Source organism: Canis aureus, chromosome 4 (assembly GCF_053574225.1).
Source record: "Canis aureus isolate CA01 chromosome 4, VMU_Caureus_v.1.0, whole genome shotgun sequence".
Classification (NCBI taxonomy): domain Eukaryota; kingdom Metazoa; phylum Chordata; class Mammalia; order Carnivora; family Canidae; genus Canis; species Canis aureus.
Window position 1 is genome coordinate 62854059 of NC_135614.1, and position 22350 is coordinate 62876408.

A 22350-nucleotide genomic window follows, 5' to 3' on the forward strand; every position below is an offset into this window, starting at 1 on the left:
GGCAGCTTGGACTCAGGGAGGCTCATAGGAACCAAAGTCTTCAACTGATGTAGGGAAGACTGTTAGGGTTTGAAGCCCAACGGCCAAGGAAGGATTCTAGAGAAATCTGTGGTGCACAAAGGTGCTTTTATTAAACACAAGGACAGGAGCCATGAGCAGACAGAGCTGCCCTGGGAGCATGAGGAGTGGCCCATTATACACTTTCAAGTTGGGAGGGGGTTAAGGAGAGCATAAGTCTCTAAGGAATTTTGGAAGCAAGGTTTCCAGGACCTTGAGGAGGCTAGCTATTTTATTAGACATTTATTACTGTCTAATAAAACCTTAGTGATGAGACCCTTCAGATGTATATCAGTGGGTCATATGCTTAGGGGATGATCACCAGTGCGTATCTTGGGGAATAGAGATAAAGGAAGTTCCCAAAGGAATTTTTACATGTAAAAGTAGACCTACAGGTTCCCAGAAGGTCGGGCTAAGATTGCCTTTTGCCCTTAGCGAAGTATTAACATTGAGGCAGCTGAGTTCTAGAGGAAGGTCACTCTGCCTGTTTCAAGGACTTGGCAGTGGGCTGTAAGTAGTGAGGAAATTTAATAATTTTTCTTCTACCTTTGTTTCCCACATCACAGTGACTTCTGGGCTTCCAGGATAAGAGTTAGGCAATTTAAAACAAAACTAAACCTTTGATCCACAATCTACAGGAAAAGAAAAATCCCAAAGAAGTTTAAGAGAACTGACTTTGCACTTAAGCCAATAAAAAAATAAGATTAAAATATAAGGTGATGTGAGAGTCCATAAAATTTGAAGGCAGTCTGGGGGTACATACACAATAGATGCCATAAAGCTGAGTGATTTGCTTGGTTCCCCTCCCCGCCCCCCGCCCCGCAGTTTTGGATTTGGGGTTGTGGTGGATACATAACCGTGTGTGCCTTCCATCTGCCTTCTTTTTTCTGAGGGTATCACCTGCCTCACAGACCATGCTCCTGCCATCAGAGCTGCTGCCAATTTTCCTAAGGTGGCTGGAGGCCAAGGTGAAACCCTGAGCCCGTGTTTCTCACCCTGAGTGAGCCCTAACCATGCTGAGTCTCCTTCTGCTCCCAGCATGGATGAAATGTCACACTGTGGGGTCTGGAGTCTGGTGTTCCCAGCAGCCACTAAGAGTTTGGATGATACACCCCAGAAGTGCAGGACAGTCTATTCCATGTGAGCTAAATCTTAACTAAAGGGAAACAGGAAATAGTAGGGACCAGGCAAGCAACTTCCCTCTTTTTTCTTCCCTGTGGATTGCTTTAAGATTTTATTTCTTCCCAAAACTCTTCTGGAGAAGTTCCAGGTGCTAAGCCAACATCCTCGCCAAGAGCTGGCTAAGTCTCTTCATAGCTCACTGTGAAGTGTTGGCCAGCATGGTAACACATCACTTCACTTTGCTTCCCATTTTTTCTCACCTCTTTCCCCCTATTTTCTCACTTTTACCATTCTGTGCTTGCACTTCCCAAATAAAGTCTCAGCACTTGTTTCAGGCTGTATTTTGTAGGAAAGTTTTTTTTTTTTTTTAAAGAGCTGTAACAACAGTACTCCCTTTACAGGAATGTTGGGTATTTTCCTCTTGTCCCCAGGAGTCACTCTTCATGTTTTTTTCCACCCTGCCCCCCACTGTGGGAGGCTGTGGATCGGTATCAACAAGGTGTCCATGCCCTCGGGCTACCACTTAAGTCTGGCAAGGGGGTTGCCCTGGGAGGAGATTAGAGGGATAAAGTATTTATTCTCCTGGCACCACTAAGGCGTCACCTGGGGCTGTCACAAGAAAGTCACAGCTGGTGGACTCCTCCATCTGACTTGCTTGATTTCTGAGACTTGCTTCATCCTCTCATCTCTTTGGACCTAGGGAACCAGAACAGCTCCACACTGCTACCTTCAGGTTATAGACTATCTCTTGCAGCAGTTCTTCACCCTGCCCACTCCTTTGGAATGTCTCTCTTTATAAATAAACTATTCCAATTTGAATTTTTCTAATTTTGACATTGCTATCTGTTTCCTGCTGGGACCAGTAGTGAAAAGGAATGGTTAAATTATACCATGGTTATCTGTGTTGGAAGAGTGCATAGCCATTACAAATCTTAATGTTTGGTAATAAAAGCAAGTGATGTTCCCCCCCCCCCCCCCCCCCCCCGCCTTTTTTTTAATCACTTAAGAAGTCAAGCAGTCAGAGCTCTGGAGAGAAACAGAATCCCATCACCTGAAAAGGACTTTAATGAAGGGACCATTTATGACAAAGCCAAGTCAAAGGAATCGATAAAGGATGGTGAAGCACCAGGGACAAAAAAGGATAGAAAACATCACCACCCCAACTGCTGACAGGACAAAAGGAAGAAACCATCAGAACACCCGAGCCCAGTACAAGTAGGAGCTCTAGAGGAGGGGCCACCTCTCCAGAGGTGTAGTCCTGGAGGGACACAGGCCTGCCAGCGCCTCGTCTACAGCAGGTTGACAGAAGGAAATGCCCTGACCTTTCTCCCCTCCTGCCCACCAGTGTTCTCTCTCCAATCTCTGGTCTCCCCTCGGCATTCCCATAGTCAGAATCCAGTGGGAAACTAGAATGATGTCAGCCCAGGGGGGTCAGCCTGCTTGGGCTCAGAGTTGGGCTGACAAGGGCGAAGCATGGGTTTGGGTTGGCACGAAGTGAGGCAGACAATGGACAGTAACCAGTACTATTGGCCTATCAAACTCTGATGCAAATATTATCCTAATTTCATGAAAAGTGATACATGTTTTTATATGTAAGGGAAGACTGGACTAGAAGTTTAAAGTAGCAACCTCATAGTAATAAAAGAATAATAAATTTTTTTAAAATTTTTTATAGTGTTTTGTATATTTTCCAAACCAAAAAATGGTTGTGTAATACTTTAAATTTTATCTCAGAAAAAAAAGCTAATTGGATGATGTGGCTACTTTAGTGTTTATTTTTAAAGGAAAAGTTTCTATCAGTGGCTCCCCATGGTAACAATTTTACTTCCTGGGGAGCCTGGGTGGCTCAGTCCAACTTCTGCTCTGGTCATGAGGCTCAGGTCCTGATCTCGGGGTCCTGGGCTCTCCCTGCATTGGTCTCCCTGCTCCATGGGGAGTCTGTCCCTCTGCCCCACCCCCGACCCCCCCCCCCCCGGGCATGCACGCTCACTCTCTCTCTCTCAAATAAATAAATAAAATATTTTTTAATTTATGAGAGAGAGCACGAACAGGGGGAGAGGCAGAGAGAGAAGCAGACTCCCTGCTGAGCAGGGAACCCAAGGAGGGGGCTGGATCCCAGGACCCTGAAATCATTACCTGAGCTGAAGGCAGATGCTTCACCGACTGAACCACCCAGGCACCCCAATAAATAAAATCTTTAAAAAACAATTTTACTTCTTGAATTTTCCCAGAAGTAGGATCTCATCTAAAGTAGGATTCAGGCCAAATGAGAGGGATTTTTCTGCTTATTGATTGGTTTCTCAAAGTACTACTTTGTTTTCACACCATCCTGACAATCACTGGGAAAGAGAATAATGTGGGACAAATGATATCCCCGCTCTAAATGTAATCCCATTAATTATGATAATAATTATGATAATTAATTATGATAATGTAGCAAAGCTGGTCTGTTATATTCACTTTTTCAAACAAAATTTCTCAGTTAGATACACAAACTTCAGTGTATAAGCATTAACACAGAGCTTCAAAATCCTTTCAATTGTAATTATATGTAAACAAATCTCTCCGATCACATTTGCTTTCAAAACTACTTCCAGAACTGTTTGATTTCTTTTTCTATTGCTTCATGTCTCTTGCATTTTCACCCGAACGACAAGCACTGTGAAGGAGCACAGGGGTGTCATCAGTGGCCTGCGTCCACCCTGGTTCTTTCCAGCCCCTTCTATTCCTAGCACTGTGCACAGCAGCACACGTGGGGTGTGGGTTAAAGCGGCTACTTCCTCCCAAGAAATATTTAGCATGTACAGAATGAGATAGCAAATCTGTGGAATGTCACAGACCAGCTGCTGATGGCAGTATTCCTAAAGCAACTTCTTAACCTCCACCAATGTCTCAGCCCATCTCAGCCCCCGTGCAAGCTCTGGCCTGGAAACCTCTACTACCTGCCAGGCTATTTAAAGCTAAGGATTATGCAGAGAGAGCAGATGCGGTACATTTTGCTGTCTCCTGAAATCTAAAATTTTAAGTAGCATCAAAGAACATAGATTAAAATTCTTCCAGTTCAGTAATTACACTTTTAAAAGTGGTCTCCTAAACTTAATACAAACTTATAAGAATCTGAGTCAACATATATCTTTGTAATATTGCAGAAATAGCCACAGAACATATGCTGTTGTCAAAAATAGATTCAAATAAGACTCAGTTCAGCTTTTTAAAAATGAGGTACATATTTAGAGCCTTTTAAAAATAAAATTTATATCTGAAAATTCCAATATTATGTTTAAGGCAGTAACAGCTGTGATGAATCATAAATATATTTCAGGCCCGATTTCTAAGTACTATAATTTGACCTTTGGAATTTACAAATTCCACTTTAATTAAAATTCGTTGAAAACAAAAGCTTGTCAAGTGAAGGGAATCACAACATTTTTTAGCAATATAAGAAGTTTTCATAAAATGGATGAGAAATTCGTATGGCTCTTTTGCCATCAATTATTACAAATGCAGTTTCTGTGGCATTTTTGGAGTAATGAAGAAACAGTTCTGAGTCTTTACTAGTATCCAAGTCATCTCTTAAACTGTCAATGTTTCAGGTGTAAGAATAATATTGCTTTGAGCTATAAGAACATTTAACAATTTTCCTCTTTGAGTAAGAATAACAAACACAACCTCAACATACCAGGAACTATGTCTCTATTTTTAATCTTCATAAAAATCATCTCAAATATGATTAATACAAATATTCTTGTGGTACCATTGGCTGAGCTATAATCTTCCTCCTGCCGTCTGAACAGGGATTGGTAAGATTTCACTTAGTCCCAGCTGGATCCTTTACTTCCACCACCAGAATTCCATCGTGACAGAGGATGGCAGACAAATCTTTGGTTTCAATGCCATCTGGCAGTTTATACTGTCGGGTGAAGCTTCTTGAGATAAAACCATGCTCATCCATTCTGGTTCCGTGCTGAGCCTTGATCAGCAGCCAGCCTTCGAAGGTCTGAATGATGATATCTTCGGGCAGGAACTGGACCACATCCAGCAGGATCTGGAAGCGGGATTTGCCTTCTTGGGTTGGCATCTCTGCCACCGAGTCCACCGGAGGAACCTGGGCTGCCCTGGCTCTTCTCAGGTCCACAGTGGTTGGCCCCGGCAGGGCGTATAAAGCATGATCCAACCTGCAGTCTTCCAAACCTCGAGCTTCAAACTCCTCCTCGTAGCGCACTGGGGTCTCTATGAGGTGTCTCAAGATGATTTTTGCCATGGTTGGAGGCAGAACCAGTATGGTAGAGCTTTCGTTCAGTCTATGTTCAGTCAGAGGCACACCGTCCCCTTGCCTACTGACTAGATTATCAGTTGGAACAGCTATTCCTTGTAACCCTGCGCAGACGCAACTACTTAATTAGGCCTGAATCATACCACCACACACCCACTCTTGTCTTTTCACACACGCTGACAATGAACAGCTATTTATAGGGCATGGTTCAAAGTTGCATTTAGCACACAGCCCGCTCAGGCTGCCCAGGCAAGGATCATCCTTACATTCTCAGTTATCCTTGGCAAATGTGTCTGTTCTGCTTACCTCAAGAGAAAAAGAGAATTAGAATCAGAAACAGCATTTAAAAGAAATCTCTGAGTGAGTGTCTGTCATTGGGAACTGTGGTGATCTAAGGGACTGTGACTTCTTAGAACAGTCCAGAGATGTACACTCATCTTATTATATGAGCTAAGACTGCATTGGTCCTTGTCTCCAAGTACAAAGCTAGGGGGGATGAATGTAGTTATAATTGACTAGGAATTAAGACACACACACACACACACACACACACACACACACACTCAAATCTCAGACCTTCAACCAACTCTCAGCCCTCTGTACTATACATTTTCTTTTCTTTCATCTTTTCATCATTTGTCCTTAAGGGACATCTGAGCCAAGCCATCTGAGTTTATTACATTTTGACTCATCAAAAATGAGATCAGATGACTAAATTAGATAATGATGTCAAACCTCAGGTAGGAGCTGAGGGGGCCATCGAATGGGGAACTTAGCAATGAAAATAAAGCCACAGGGGAGAGAGAAATGTTATAGCATTGAACTGTTTGATAGTAAAGCCCAGAAAACTAAGGATTAATCTAGTTGTAGCTTTGTTATTAAATCAGCAAAAATAAATGACACACAGTTTCTTAAGTATCACACCCTTTATATTCAACTTACATTGAAAAAAACGAGGCAATTCTATCCACTGCTGGAGAAGGATCTCTGAGACATGCTTAGTAAAAAGAAAAGTCCAGAACAGCATATAATATGCTACTATTTATGCTTTCTTGTCGGTAGGTATTTGTTTATATAAATAGAACCTCTCTGTAAGATATGTGGCCGGGAACAGTGGCTGCCTCCTGTGCTGGTGACAGTGATAGGGAGGCAGGGGCTGGGGGGAGACTGGCTCTTCACTATAAACACATTTGTGCTTTTTATTCCTACAGTGTGTAATGTTCAAGTACACAAGAAGTTTTAAAACATAAAAAACTTCCACTCCACGGGAGTTAGTATCTTCCAGACGGGTTGACTCAGGAATACCTTTCCTTAAAAACTACATCCATTTTCTTAGAATGAAAGAAAAATGTCTAAAAAATTAAACATCGGAGAACAGAAGGGAATGCTCTCCCTTAGCTCTTTTTTATTACTCTAAAAACCTCTGCCAACATTTTGGTGCATCCTTAAGAACATGCCTTAATACTGCTGTTTTGTTTAAGCTCAGCTTTTTCTTTTCTTTTCTTTTTTTTTTAAGACTTTATTTATTTGAAAGAGAGTGAATGAGAGAAGAAGCAGGGAGAGGGACAGAGGCAGAGGGAGAAGCAGACTCTCCACTGAGAGGGGAGGCTCCGGGATCATGACCTGAGCTGAAAGCACTTAACCGACTGAACCACCCAGGCACCCCCACACTCAGCTTTTTTGACCTGCGCTTTAGAAGTCGGTAACCCTGGAAGGAAAAATATACTCTTTTAGATAGTTTAATGTCCTCTGACTTATAAAATATTGAGAGGCGTTTTCATCAGTGCTGGTCTGAGGGGTAAGTCAAGAATAGAACTCACTGCCAGTGGCAGGAAATAGATAAGATACTAAAGATTTGGCTTTAAAATACTAGAAACAGTCAAGGCAAAGCTGAGAAGGTACAGAGGTTTTTCATATAACCCCTGCCCCCACACATGCATAACGTTCCCTGTGTCAACATCCCCCACCGAAGGGCTACATTTGTCGCACGGCGTTGACTCTGCATTTGTTGCAATGCAATGACTCTGCATTGACATATCACGGTCACCCACAGTGCGCAGTGTACATTAGGGCTCGCTCACGGGCCTTCCATGGATTTGGAAACAGGTATAACGGCGCGCGTCCACTACTACGGCACCATACAGAGGAGCTTCACTGCCTTAATGATCTTGCGTGCTCTACCTGTTTACCCCTCCCTCCTCCAACCATGCTCTAAAACCGCTGTAAAAAATAAAGCCTATTTAAAAAACTAAAACTGGACAGCCCGGGTGGCTCAGCGGTTTAGTGCCACCTTCAGCCCAGGGTGTGATCCTGGAGAACCGGGATTGAGTTCCATGTCGGGCTCCCTGCATGGAGCCTGCTTCTCCCTCTGCCTGTGTCTCTCATGAATAAAATAAATAAAAAATAAAAAATAATAAATAATAAAAAATAAAAAAAAACTAAAACTGAAAACCTAAAAACTAAAATTCCTCTAAAAAATAAACACTTTTAAAAACATACTGCAAAGATACTGTCAGGGTGGGCAGAGAGAAACGTATCTTACTAATCTTAGAGTTTCTTGGCTCCAGGGAGGGACTCTAACATAGGCAAGGAGGGCCAGATGTGACAGGTGTTTCCGTGTGGGATTGTGTGTGTGAGTTGCTGGGGTTAGAAATGAGCATCCACGTCTCTGAAGCAACACCCAAGACTTCTCCCAACATTTCCCCAAAACTTCCCTTTGGCCCTGCCTGCCCCTGAACTGCCCTCCCCTCGTCCTCATCAACTACCTGGACCCTTTCTCCCTTTGGAGAATCTACCAGGCTTCCAAACTGTTCTTTCTGCCCCATCCCTTGTCCTACTGTCCATCCTTCGTGGATTTTTTTTTTTTAATAAACCCAGTATAATGCCATCAATGTATTTTCTCTTCCTTGTGATTTTCCTAGTAACATTTTCTTTTCTCTAGCTTACTTTAAGAATACAGTATAAGCATGTAACATGCAAAATATGTGTTCATCAACTGTTCATATTATGGGTAAGGTTTCCAGTCAACAGAGGGCTATTAGTAGTTAAGTTTGGGGAGAGTTGAAAGTTATACTTGGACTTTTGACTGTGCAGGGTATTCGTACCCCTAACCCCCTGCTGTTCAAGGGTCAGCAGTACTCAGTCCCTGCTCACCTCCTCACCACCTCTCCCCCTTGATCCTATGACTCAGCCTTGCTGTCTAGCCTTGAATACTACAAGCTGGTTTCTTCTTCAGGCTGCTGTGCCCAAGTCCCCTTTGCTTTGAAAACTCTACCCCCAGAATGTCCCAATGTTGCCCTTTCAGGCTTCAGGTCAAATGTCATCTCTTCAGGCAGGTCTTTCTGGCCATCCAGCAAGGTCCTCCACCTGTCATACCGTTATAGTATTATATCTTCTCTTCATCACCATGACCAGTGTGGAAAGCCATCTTACTCATGACTTTATATTCCAGTTGGGGAAGGCAGACAATGGCAGTCTGGGGTCAGAAATGGACAGTTTACTGCTATATCCCCTAACACTTGTTAGGTGATATAAGACACCACCCCTAAGACACCACCTAGAAAGGGATAGGAAGAAAGACATCAAACTGCTATAGGTTTTGTACTTCCTTTTTTAAAAGATTTTATTTATTTGTGAGAGACTCTGAGAGAGAGGCAGAGACATAGGCAGAGGGAGAAGCAGGCTGCATGCAGGGATCCTGATGAGGGACTCGATCCCAAGACCCCAGGATCACAATCTGAGCATAAGGCAGATGGTCAACCACTGAGCCACCCAGGTGTCTTGATTTTGTACTTCTTATTTTAGTTGGTCCTTAATATCATTTGGCCATCCTTCTGTGCTCTTAGCTCAGCTTCTCCCATTTTTCCAAAGTGGATACTGTAGATGTCTTCTACTCCTCAGGCCTTCCCTTGCATCCTGGTCTCACTCTTCCGATTAAGTGACTTCCCCTGAGGCCTGGTACGTTCACACCCAAACATCTCAGAGGGAAAGAAGCTTCCTCTACCTCTTGATCCCTGCCTATGATTCCCTTGTTCCCTCTCTTCTCGTCTGGGGCTTTCATCTAGCCACTACCCCTTCCTGGGTGTTCTCCAGTCTCTCAGTATCCCACTCTCCATCAGCCTAAAGTCAAGTGTGCCTCATCTTTTTAAAACAAGACCTCCTAGACTTTCTGTCACCTTCGAGCTAGTTATTCTCATCCCCTTACAGACTAGCTCTTTGGATTCGTAGCCTATGCTCAGTGGTCACTCTCCACACTGCTGCAGAATAACTTCTTCCCTACCACCAACTCCACCTTTGGTTAAAGTCAAAGTCAGCCTCATTGCTAAATCTATACTTTAACTTTATCTCCCTGCACCTAATGAGCCTTTGACATGAACTTCTCATCAGGAAAAAATGTGAACTGTTTTTTTCTTAGCTCTCTCAAGAGGACTAGCAGAGTTTTATTCTATTCTATGCATTCTCAGTGGGGACGACATCACCCACAAGGGGACAAAAATTGGACCTTATAGAGAAAAAAATGCATATAATTTAAGATTATGTAAAATCTTAGCTATTTGATAATGGTTTGAGGCTCTCCAAAGGGCTACAGGACCTAAACAAACACATAGTATATTTGTGGTATTAAAATTTCATGGGGGAGAGAGGGAGGAGCATTAGGTAAAAAAGTTCTTAAAAGACTCCTGGGGATGAGGAAGAAAGATGCATGGTTCAATAATAAACAGGTGGGCAAGACTGCTCTAGTTGGCTTCATGAACTTCTCACCTGGACTCCCACGTACAGGGGCTTACTTGGGGGATTCCAGTAACAACTAGGCTTGGAGTCTGAGAAGCTTCTTTAGAAAGAGTGATCTCTCTCAGCCTGGATGAGATGGACAACTGAGCAGGGCAGATGAAGCTTTGAGCAGGGAAGGTAAAGGGGAACTTAAAGTATTCCCTGAGACAGAAGCGCATGCTGCAGGGCCTAGAGCCAGAACTCCGTGATTGCAGGACACAGAAGACTCCGTGTGGCTGCAGTGTGGACGACAAAGTACAAGGTGGGAACATGAGGCTGGAGAGGTGAGCAGGGACCAGATCGTGGAGAGCCTTGTGTATCACTTTTGTTGGGACAAGATAACATTATCAAAGCTGTCTGAATTTTTACCAGTCACTCTAGGAGTGAACTGGAAACCTGTTTTAAAGTAAACATTAGGGATCCCTGGGTGGTGCAGCGGTTTAGTGCCTGCCTTTGGCCCAGGGCAGGATCCTGGAAACCGGGGATCGAATCCCACGTCGAGCTCCCTGCATGGAGCCTGCTTCTCCCTCTGCCTGTGTCTCTGCCTCTCTCTCTCCCTCTCTCTCTGTGACTATCATGAATAAATAAATAAAATCTTTAAAAAAAATAATAAAAAATAAAAAAATAAAGTAAACATTATTATTTTTTTATCTCTTCACAATGAAGATTTTTGTGAAAGACTTTTGCTGAAGATTTTTGTTTTATGTTTTGAAATTAAAGTTCAGGTTCTATTCTGGAATGTTGGAGTTACCTTCATGAAGACCCAAATCAGTGCTTTGTGGGTTTTTGTTTGTTTGTTTGTTTTTTGTTTTTTTTTTTTACTTTTCTGACTAGACCCACAACAAGAACTATAGTTAGCATCCCCACCCAAGGAGCACACATGTGCACCTCCTAGGCACAAAACACTTAGGTTAGATACATGTGATCCACTTAGATGGTCTATTCAATTCCTTTGAGCTTAGCACTGAGCCTTGCAACTCACTAAGTTGATTTCACAACCCTCAAACTGGCCACAACCCACAGTTTGGAAAATAGTTAACTTTTTACGTTATTAAGCAAAGTAGTTTTTACCATCTTTGTGGGGTGAATTACTTCTCTCCAGAAAGACTGTGATGGTCTGAACTGGTTTTTCTTCTGTGGCTGAGGTAAGACATTCAGTAGGTAGGGAAGCCAGAGGTGCAGCAAGGCCAAATGGCATGGCTTCTGTCAAACGTTGATGAGGTCAAGGAAGAGAAGAATAGGGGTGTAGATTTAGCAGCAAGGGTATCTTTGACTTAACTAGGGAGAGTCAGAGGCAAGATAGGGGCAGAAGTTAAACTGCAATGAATATTGTATAAGACTACGATTTCAAGAAGCCAGGTGGGAGGAGATGGAAAGAATTCCCTAGAGGCTGACATGAGGTCTGAAAGGCTTGTTTTGTTTTAATTAGATGCTTTTAAGAAAATTGACCATTAGTCTGATGGAAAGGAGAGAACTGATCAGCACGGGTTTCTGAGGGACACATGACTGATAGAGCCGAGAACTGGATGACCAATACCCTATTTTAAATATTTCTTTTAAAGAATTTTCCTTATGTCATCCTGAATAAGGTTTTGTTACACATTACAGTCTGGTATCAACTAGGCTTTGGGGGAATTAAGAAAAGGACTGTACGCATGGTTTGGGTAAACCAGAGTCAAGGGCCTCCACTTCCCAGAGAAGCAGTTATGAAATCACAACAGACCATAGCAGCAGTCTGGGAGGAGATAAAGTGACAGCCAAGTTGCAACATGCACCCATGCCTACCGGGACCCCAAGATATTTGAAGGGAGATTTGATTGGACGTCACTGCAATCTTGCAGGCTGGAGTCAACTCTATAATGTTAGCCTTATGGCTATTAAAGATTATATTTTAGATAGGAGCCACAATAAACACAGATACATTTTAACAGGGTTTGAGAGACTGGAGAACACAGTCTTCCTAAGACATTGATTGGATCACTGGGTCCTTCCTCCAGCCAAGTAACTGCGGTGATCCTAGGCTATCTCATATGAAAACTGTTGCAGTTATACAATCTGTTCTTGACAATTCTGTCTAAACCAACATTTATAGGATTTTCTCCATCATATGTTCCAAATTCTTTGGTCTGGAATTCAAGGCCTCCACCAATAGGACCAATAAAATAGGTAGAGAGTGTTGGTCTGGATAATCCCCATCCTCTAGACTAACTGCTCTGCTGTCCTCCAAACACACCTTCCCCCCCCCCCCATCCCTACCCCCATGCTATTTCTTTCAGCTGAGATGCTGTAATACTATAATAAGGGATGCTGAATAATGGCCCTCCAAAGATGTCCATGTCCTAATCCCTAGAATCTGTAAATATTCCCTCCCTTACTTGGTAAAGATGTTACAAATGTGATTAAATTAAGGGTGTTGATATGAGGAGATTATCCTGGGCCCCAGATGCCACCACAGGTGTCTTTATAAGAGAGAGGCAGAGGGAGATTTCACACACACACACACACACACACACACACACACAGGAGAAGGCAGAGCACGGATAAAATGGAGCAGAGAGAGACTGCAGATGCTGGTCTTGGAGATTGAAGTTATGAGGTCACAAGCCAAGGAATCCCAGCAGCCACTAGATGCTGCAAGAGGCAAGGAACAATTCTCTCCCAGAGCCTCCAGAGGGAGGCAGCCCTGCTACTGAACTGCTGGCCTCCAGGACTGGGGGAGGACAAATACCTCTTGGTAAATGAGGCAGTTTGTGGTAATTTGTTACAACAGTCACAGGAAACTATATGGATGCCCCCAACTTCATCTTACTGCTGATGCTCTGATGTCCTTCCTTTAAGGCTTCATACTCATTCTCCCTGGAGAGAGCCCATGTATCTTCAACTAAAAATAATTCTCCTGTACTTGCTGGGTATGAGGTTCACCTGGAGCCTTAGTTCTGAACTCCTTGATCTCATTTTACACATTATTAAGCTAGGTACTATGCTAGGAATCATGGGACATAGAGCAAGCATTCCAGAACTAGTGAAGGAGAAAAGCTTTGAAAGATTCTACTCACTCAATTGGTTCTAATGTGCTCATGACCCTTCAGGTCCGCAAGTCTGAAGAGTTCACTTATGTCTCCTGTTGAGAGTGTTCTCATCCTAGAATCAGGTTCATCTGGCACTGCTCAGGGATGGATGTGTTAAAGGCAGGAGTTCAGGTTCAGAATGAGTTCCTACTAAGTTTACTCTGCCTGCCCCAAGTCCACCTTGTTGCATTCACCAAGGCACCCACTCTCAGGCTCATCCTTGCTCCTGCTCCTTAATCCACTGTAACCAAAACAAATGACTCATCAACAGCCTTACTTCACTGTTGCAGTGAAGCCAAGCTCCCCAGACCCTGTGGCATGGCCACACAACTGGATATCTGCTTGCCCTCTTGAGCCTCCAGCCAGATTCCAAATCATAGCCTTTCCTATTTTTGGAGTTTGTCCAATTTGTAAAGCTGAACATTGGCCAAGATTTTCTCCTCTCTTTGCTTTCTTCCCTGCCAATTTCCACAGTCCTTCTTAAGGCCTGGATCCTGTTCTAATCTTAACCTGTGGCTGTGGCCAGGGTACCCCTCTAGAGCCCACCTGTTCTTTCTGTAGGCATGGATCCTAGTTTCTGTGCTCTCCACCTGCTAGCCAAGATCCTGCCAGACTGTCTGCCTTCTGAGTTAAAATAACACCTGGGATCACGGCCTGCCATGGAATGATAATCTATGACCATCACTCAAGCAGCTTTGCCCTTGGGCTTAGTGAAAGCTGCAGTGCAGCCAGTGAGAGCAGACAGGTAGCCTACCCACCCCACCTCATCCTCCTTTTCCTGACATTGATTTTCTGAGAACCAGTGGACCTTGATCTTGAACCAAGTGTCTGTATTTGGGCCCATCTCATCTCTTACAGATCTACTATTTCATGATGGTTAAGAACATGGATAAAGGATAAAGGTGTATCCTTTGGCATGTGACTTTACCTAAGTACATTGAAATCTCTTCATCTCTACAATGGATACAATAACAAAACATACCTCCCAGGGATATTGGGAAGATTGGATTTGATTCTGGCCATAAAGCATTTTCTCTATAAGGTATTGTGCTAACCGATCAATAAATAGAAGTGTTTCTAGTTGCCTCTCTAGATCAAAAGGCTGGACACTTGAAAAGTTATTTGTTGTATCAAAAACTTCAATCTTTTTTCTTTGCTAATCTTTAAAATCCTCATGAAAAAGCATATAAATCCAATTTTCTAGAGCATTACAGGTTACTGAAACCCAGGTGATATTTAAATAAAACTATAAACTCCTGGACACAGAAGAATGCTTTGGACTGTCACTGAGTGTTTGTTGCAAGATTTTTACCCCCCAAATAGGACATATACAAGCATCTGTCTTTGGCCTATATTAACATTCCCATTCGAAGAGATGATGTCTAAGATATCAGAAGCTCCTTTCAGTTGCTAGGCAAAAAACAAAAACAAAAACAAAAACAAAAACCCAAGGCATGACATATTAGCTTCAGACCTGAAAGAAGCAGAGATCTTCTCAGGATCTGTACTGAGCTATAAAACCAAATCCAGATGTGGTGTGACTTGGTGGTCTGAAAGTGAAGCCAGGAGGGGGTTTCAGATTTTTATGTGATAACTGCCCTCTGGTGGAAGAGACTAGAATTACACAGGTAAGAGGCAATAGTATCCGAAATTTTAAAGGACCAATTCTTATTCCTCTTGTCTTTGACTTCATATTCCAAATAAAAGTCCTCATACACTAAGCCCATTTCACAATTTAGTCTACCCTTGCAGCTCTTAGGTCATTCTTATTGGGAAGGGGTGCAGGATGAGGATTGGAAAATTTTTGAAGAATAAAGATTTAACCCTTGCTTTCCAATTGAAAACTTCCAAGCACAAACTATGCCGGTTCTACATAGATATACTGAAAGAGGGATCATCATAGTGTGAGGGAGGGAACAGTTTTTAGGGACATAAAGAATTATATTGAATCCTCACTCTGCCCTTTACTCTCTGCTTATTCTGGAGCAAGTCACAACATTTCTAAGGGTTATATTCTTCTTAGCCAGGAAAATGGGAAACATACATATACTTTTTAAGGTTGCTTTGAAGATTAGAAGAGATATCAAACACTTAGACTAGAACCCGACACATAGGAAGTATTCACTAAATGTTAGATATTATTGGTAACACACAGGAGGAATGAAACTCTTTGAGGGGAAAGCTGACCCATTTCACTCGGTAGCAGCTATTTTGCAAAGAATAGCATGTAGCATTTCCCATATTTTTTAAACATTAATCAAGGTCTTGGCAAATATAAGATGTTACTGGGTAACTATACAAGTCACTAATTTTGTGCAGACAGGGTTCAGACCAACTCAGACCCCAGGAGGAACGTACTAAAAGCTTCCCTGTCGTACCAGGACTGTCTTTATCAGCTATGATCAAATTATTTTTTTCCCCTTTTCCACAATTTGCTTTTAAGCCCTTTGGTGGAATTAATATTACTTTTTAGTTGCTGAGCTACTAAGCTTGAGAAACTCGAGGCTGCTTTTTTAACCTGAAGGCAACTCCCAGGGAATATTTACTATAGCTTGCTCACAAATGATTTTTGGGGGCTTGTGAGTGATTTCTTCTACAACATAGTTTAACTGAGAGGTCAGATAAGGATGTGAAGTTAAGGAAAACGCAGGATTCGAGATAGTAGGGCAGAGGGTGGCATGAAAAACCAGCAGTCAGGGGCAGAGATAGAAGCCAGGATCCTAACTAGCTTTGTAACCCCGGGCAGATCATTGTAACCTCCATGAACCTCATTTTCAGCTTGAAAAGAGAACAAGGAACTGGACTAAATTTATAAGGTCTCTTTCAAGTTAAAAAATTGAAGAAGAAAAGAAAAAGACTTAGGTATTATGCTGAATACATACAGCCTACTAGAGTGCAAAAAATTGCTAAGAACCAATTCCCAAGCTACTTTGTACCCTTGTGCTCTGGAAAACATTTGAATTATCTGTGTAAAATTGTCCTTAGTCTAGAGCTAGTTTGAGTAGGTTTCTGTTAGCCTTTAAAAAGCAAATATCTACTGGCAAAAGAGCTTTGAGGAATTTATTCTGGGGCTCAAGACCCTGATGAGTCCATGACTTGAAGAGTTAACTCTAAGAGAGAGTACTTCAGACACAATACAAGCTATTAGAGACATATTTTGGGGCAGACAGATCTTCTTGGGGTCCTCAAATTCGTAAACAATTTCCTGAGCCATCTTCCTGGCCTTGGTGGGAATTCTAGAGGAACATGCTTGACTAAGCTGTCTGTCCATATCGTTTGCAAAGCAGAGTGTAACCGAGATCTTAGATTTCATAGATAGAAAAAATAATTAAAACTTAAGGTGGTATACATTAGCTTATTGGTCACAGGAGGAACTAGAGAGAGCTCTAAGAAATTGGGAGTGTGGTTGTGTCGATGTGTGGAACCCATGCTTAGCCCTTGAATTGTTATATCCAGTGGGGATTAATGAAAAATTGTATTAGAAATCTACCACCTGCAACAATTTGTCAGTAATAATCAAAGGGCAGAACAAACCCCAATGGTTTCTTTCCTCCTGTAAGTGTCAGACAGGGGTCCTCACAGTGCACTGACTATTCTGATGATGTCTTTTTCTAAGTCCCAAAGTAAAATGCACCATCTCATGGCAAATTCATGGGCTTCGTAAACTGAAGGATGCAAAGTCTCCTTGAGTAGAGTGTTATGTCAGCACACTAGCACCGAGTAAACACTCAACTGTTCATTTCTTCTACAAAACATTAACTTTAACCATGTCACCATGTAGCACTGCAACAATCTAGCCATCTCTTAAGCACCTCCTTGTGATAACATCTTGGTAGTTACAGCACATGCTTTTATGAAATGCATTACATTCATTCCTCACAACACTGTGCAATATTTCTCCCAACTCCTGAAAAATGTAGACTTTTATACTCTACTGCCTTCAAGACCATGCCCCTAAAACCTGCCTTTACACATTCATCACCTGAATCTCCTTCTCCTTCCTACCCTTTCTGCAAACACACATATCCCACTTGACCTTTACCCACTGAAACATTTCCCCCATTTCAAAACACTGTTCCTAATTCAGGTTACTGCATTAGATGTGTCACCCAGGTTCCCAGCAGGAAATGGGTCATCTGCACACTGAGTAATTTAAGGGGAGTTCAAAAAATGGACCATACAGAGGTGGGCAGAACTGGGAGAAGCATAGAGATAATGTGATGCCCCTCAGGCTAGCAAGAGGAGGAAGTTATTACAGGTGTTAGGCCTGGAGAGGCCAAGGAGAAGAGGTAGCTACTGGAACCGAGAGTGAGAACTTTAGATAATCCAGCTGGCAGGAGGGAGGCCCTTACTAGAGACACATAAGCAGACTACTGTGACCTGAGAGGGGAGGAGCTGGGAGCATAAATACTCTAACTTCACCCCTCTCCGCCCCCCCGCCCCCACAACGCATTGCCTCCCATTGACCAAGCCTGTCAGGAAGCCAGAGGCAAGGGGCCAATTGATACAATCCATATGGTCAGTCTTCCTGAATACAGAGGTGAGAGTGGCTCTGGAGGGTGATGAAAGAGATCCAGCAAGTATTCATGGTGATAAGGTTTTGCCCACTACCACAATGCTTTAGCAGTAATAAGTTAACAACACACTCAGGTTGGGACACATGTGTTCCCAGGAAGCCGATCCTTATGTGGGCATTAGCATGCAGAAGATCTATTCAGGGTCAACACCTGTGGTTCAAGACCTTTGGGCACCAGAGAAACTCCCGAAATCTATCTTGCTATTCCTTTGTCACAGTGGCCCAAGGTCTCAGCCAGAGAAGATTCAGCTTTGATTCCCAATAATAGAGTATATTTACTTTGGCCCCTTCTGGGCTTCCATGTCTAATAAGCCACTTAGGCTTCTATGTCTTATCAGTTTAGGAATGTCCACATTGTCCATGCTTTCTAGCGCAAATGGATTAGAGTGTGCAGAGCATGTGTGATATCAACCCCCAGAAGGCAAAAATTAATCCTTGGGGAGTGGGGGAAGGTGAAAAAAAAATCTTAGATATAACTATGGTCTGTGGCCCTTCAAAGGGCCGTAGCACACAAAGAGATGTACAGTGTATCTCAGATAGTAAAACTCCATGAAGTGGGGAATGGGAGGAACAGAATTAGGGGAGGATATATCAGAAGAGGCACACATCATCACTGGAAAGATACAGTATATCACTGCAGAGCCCTCCAGAGTGACCCAGCAGGCACAAGCAACATTTCTAACCCTAGCCTCCAGCATCATCTGCAGGACTTCCTAGAGCCTAAGTAATAGAGCTTTCTTGTTTTACCCCCTTGAATAGGAACATATATGGCCAAGCCAGAACCCACAATTCTGTAGCCAATGTGAAGGGGCTAACACTGGCCAAACTTTTCACATGATCCCATTAATTCATGACACGAGACATACCCGTCTCATCTGATATGACCCTAATGTGAAATAAGCCATTACCCCAAAGAGTTCATCTTTAATGGAGTAACAGTATTAAGAGATCTCAGTCTGGGAGCTAAGGGCGCTCATCATTTCTAAGCCATTTCTGTGGCTCATTCTGGAATACACATTAACTAATTTTAGAACATTTTCATCATCCTCAAAAGAAAACTGTATACCCATTAACAGTCACTCCCTATTTCTCCACTATGACTCTAGATAAGTTTTTATTTCAGTTTTGCTTTGTTTAGATTTGTTGAATGTTGCATGCATGAACATAGCCTAGTTTTAGGATGAGTTTCTTTCTGGGAAAGTTTTAGAGTGCCATAAAAGAGATCACAAGCACTCTCATTCCTACCCAGGGTCATTTTCACTCTCTACTTTACCTGAGACTCTGCAGAAGAAAGTCCTCTTTTGGAATAAAAGACAAGCAGGAGGTAAATCTCTTAGGGGCATTTCCCTGGCCCACCACCCCTGGCTTCCCAACCACACCAGGGGGCCCTCAGGAACCATTTTATACATGAAACCATGCCCCTAGCTGCAGTTGATGGAACAAATTGGACATCCAACCTGCTAGGCCAGAGCTCTTCCTTGATAATTTGGAGAATTTGAGGAGAGTAATTGTTGCAGAGAAGAGGTAATAAAGAAGGGAAGGGGATTTTGTCAGTTTTCCAGCACTCAGAGTCCATTTGTGGTGGACAGAATTCTAAAATGATCCCTAAGACTGCTGCTCCTGGTATCTACCTATCTAATACCTCTTCCTAGAGAAGGACCTATGAATATGAGATATCTCTCCCACAATTTATGATGCTATATGGCAAAGGGCATTGTACAGATGTATTTAGGGTCCTAAATTAGTTTATTTTGAGTTAAAAGGGACATTACCTTTGGTGAGCCTGGCTTAATCAAGTAAAAAGTCCTTGAAAACAGCAGAGAGATTCCCCTGCCTGCTCAAGGAAGAAAACAAACATCATGCTGTGAACTTCCCATAGAGAGCGGTGGCCTCTAGGGGCTGAGACCTCAGCCCTACAACTTTAAAGAGCTGAATTCTGCCAATAAACAACCACGTGAAATTGGAGGAGGGCCCTGAGCTTTAAGTGAGAGCCCCAGCTGACCTGTTGATTGTAGCCGATGAGCCCCCAGCTCGTGTAAAACCAGATTCCTGATCCACAGAAACTTTGAGAATATAAACTTGTATTGTTCAAACCATTAATTTTGTGGCAGTTTGTTATACAACAATAGATAACTAATACACCATGAGTGTTTTATTGGGTCAAAAAAAAAGAAACCCGCAACTTAGCACACTTTCATAAATCCTGTCTACTTGAGCTAGTTAATTATGGTTTATTTTCTTTCAACCGGAGAGTCTTAATATACCTCTAGTTCCTTACTTAGGGTTCTACAGAGAAACAGAACCAATAGCAGATTATCTATTTATGTAACATATATAATGTTTGTGTAATATATAAATACATATGCACACACATTTGTATAAATACATATATATGTGTATGTGCAAAAGGAAATTTATTATGAGAAATTGATTATGACATGATTATGAAGTCCCCTCATCTACTTTCTGTAAACTGGAGACCCAAGAAAGCAAGTGATATAATTCAGTCCAAGTCAAAAGGCCTAAGAACCAGGGAAGCTGATGATGTAAATCCCTTTCAGAGGGCAGAAGAGATAAGATGTCCCAGCTCACAATGAGGCAGGAAAAAGGGGAGTGAATTCCTTCTTCCTCTGCCTTTGGTTTTGTTCAGGTCTTCAACAGATTGGATGATGTTCACCCACAATGAGGAGGGTGAGCTACCTTACGGAGTCCACCAATTCAAATGCTAATCTCATTCAGAAACACTCTCACAGACACATCCAGAAATAATGTTTAGTCTGGGCCAGCCAAGTTGACACATAAAATTAACATTCACAAATTCACCCTCTGTCAACTTTGCCTTCATATGTATCTCCTTAAACCATACTTATGAAGTATGATTTAATGAAGACAATAATAAAGTCATAATTCCATTAATTCCATAATTCCATAATTAACATGATACAACTAGCCTGTGTACAACCAAAAATGCACTAACCCCTTTCCCAGAAGAGGAGGTAAAATCCTTGAGTGATGTTTATTCTTCTCCTTGATCTCTCAGAACTTAATTACCGTGATGTAAAATTAGCTATACCTAAATACCAAGTATTTGATATATAAAATCAATACATCTTTTGTTACACAAAAAGGGGATAAAAAAGAAAACAAAGACATACATGTACATACATAACTATACACACACATGAACGTAATTATAGCAAAATAAGGAGGAAATACAACAATTATAGGCCTCGTTCCTATAGCTGGTATTTATAACTACCTTCTTCCACTATCCATTCTATATTGCCTTTGCCTTCAGCAAGTATTTCAGCTGGTTCTTGACCTGGGAGGGTGACCCAGACCTTCATAACTAAAGGTTCTGGACCATCAGTAGTTCTACCTGGATGGGGTTGTAGTTTTCCATTGATCTTAATCACAGGTCATGGTAATACTCAGAGATGCCATAGGGCGTCTTCTGTATTCCAGACATACTCTTCCACCTCCATTATGGAGTGGTAGTCCAGTTCCCCCTTGGTAATCAGGATCAGTCATCCCACTCACATACGTCCTTCTTTGCTTGTTGATTTAGAGATGTGAGGAGCCCAAAGTTGCCAGGTGGCAGTCTTAACTTCCAGTTTAATGGGATCATTGCTTTGTCCTGGTGAAAGCCACTGGATTCTTCCTTCTGGAACTAAGACCTCTAGGTCAGCAGATAATAAAGTTGTGAGAAAAGAAGCAAAATTCTGCTAGAGGTTGAATAGTGGGAATAGTGAATTGTGCCACTCCTATTTCTACCCCTCGATCCTTGGACTTGTGAATCTTGGCTATTGGTGAAACAACATCATATATGGGATACTGATTCAGAGCCTATGTGGCCTTCTAGAAAACCTTGCCCCAGAACCTCAAGGTATTGTTACCTAGCTGACACTGTAACTAAGTCTTCCAAAGGCCATTCCACCATTCTGTTAAGCTATGTGCTTCAGGACAGTGGGAAACACAAGTAAGACCAGTGAATTCCCTGAGAAAGGACCCAATGTTGCACTTCTTTTGCTGTGAAGTGAGTTCTTTGATGGGAAATAATGCTGTGTGAAATACCATAATGGTGGATAAGGCTTTGTATGAATCCATGGATGGTAGTTTTGGCAAAAGCATTGCATGCAAGGGAAGGCAAATCTGTGTTCAGAGTAGGTCTGTATTCCAGTGAGAACAAAATGCTGTCCTTTCCATGATGGAAGTGGTCTAACATAATCAACCTGCCACCACACAGCTATCTATGGGAAATGGTGCTGTATCAGGGTTTCAGGGTTGGTCTCTGCTGTTGACAGATCGAGCATTCAGTGGTAGCGATAGCCAGGTCAGGCTTGGTGAGTGGAAGTCCTTGTTGCTGAGCCCATGCATAACCTTCATGTCCACCACTATGGCCCCCTTGTCATAAGCCTGTTGGGTGGAGACAGAGGAGAGAAATTGATTGGTATCTACACAATGGGTCATCCCATCCACTTAAT

General features: G+C 42.4%; 1 protein-coding gene and 1 long non-coding RNA gene across 15 annotated transcripts in view; one reads left to right on the forward strand and one right to left on the reverse strand.

Moving 5' to 3' along the window:
- The window catches only part of LOC144312867 (uncharacterized), a 119427-nt gene that overhangs the window by 34507 nt on the left and 62570 nt on the right, over positions 1-22350 (forward strand). For 4 of the 5 annotated variants that reach the window (XR_013378507.1, XR_013378509.1, XR_013378506.1 and 1 more), the window contains exon 1: positions 21791-21902. The exons of the other annotated variant lie outside the window; for it this stretch is intronic. This is a non-coding gene — a long non-coding RNA (uncharacterized LOC144312867). Of the gene's footprint in view, positions 1-21790; positions 21903-22350 lie in introns of those variants that run through there. 5 annotated transcript variants of the gene reach the window in all.
- The window catches only part of HSPB3 (heat shock protein family B (small) member 3), a 136085-nt gene that overhangs the window by 25205 nt on the left and 88530 nt on the right, over positions 1-22350 (reverse strand). For 5 of the 10 annotated variants that reach the window (XR_013378497.1, XR_013378501.1, XR_013378500.1 and 2 more), the window contains exon 8: positions 21246-22282. Coding sequence is in view for 1 of the 10 variants with exons in the window: in XM_077895996.1 (XP_077752122.1) it covers positions 4988-5440 (453 nt within the window). In the remaining 9 variants the exon portion in view is untranslated. Of the gene's footprint in view, positions 1-4855; positions 5557-20624; positions 22283-22350 lie in introns of those variants that run through there. The other 5 variants (XR_013378498.1, XR_013378495.1, XR_013378492.1 and 2 more) reach the window with 2 other exon arrangements.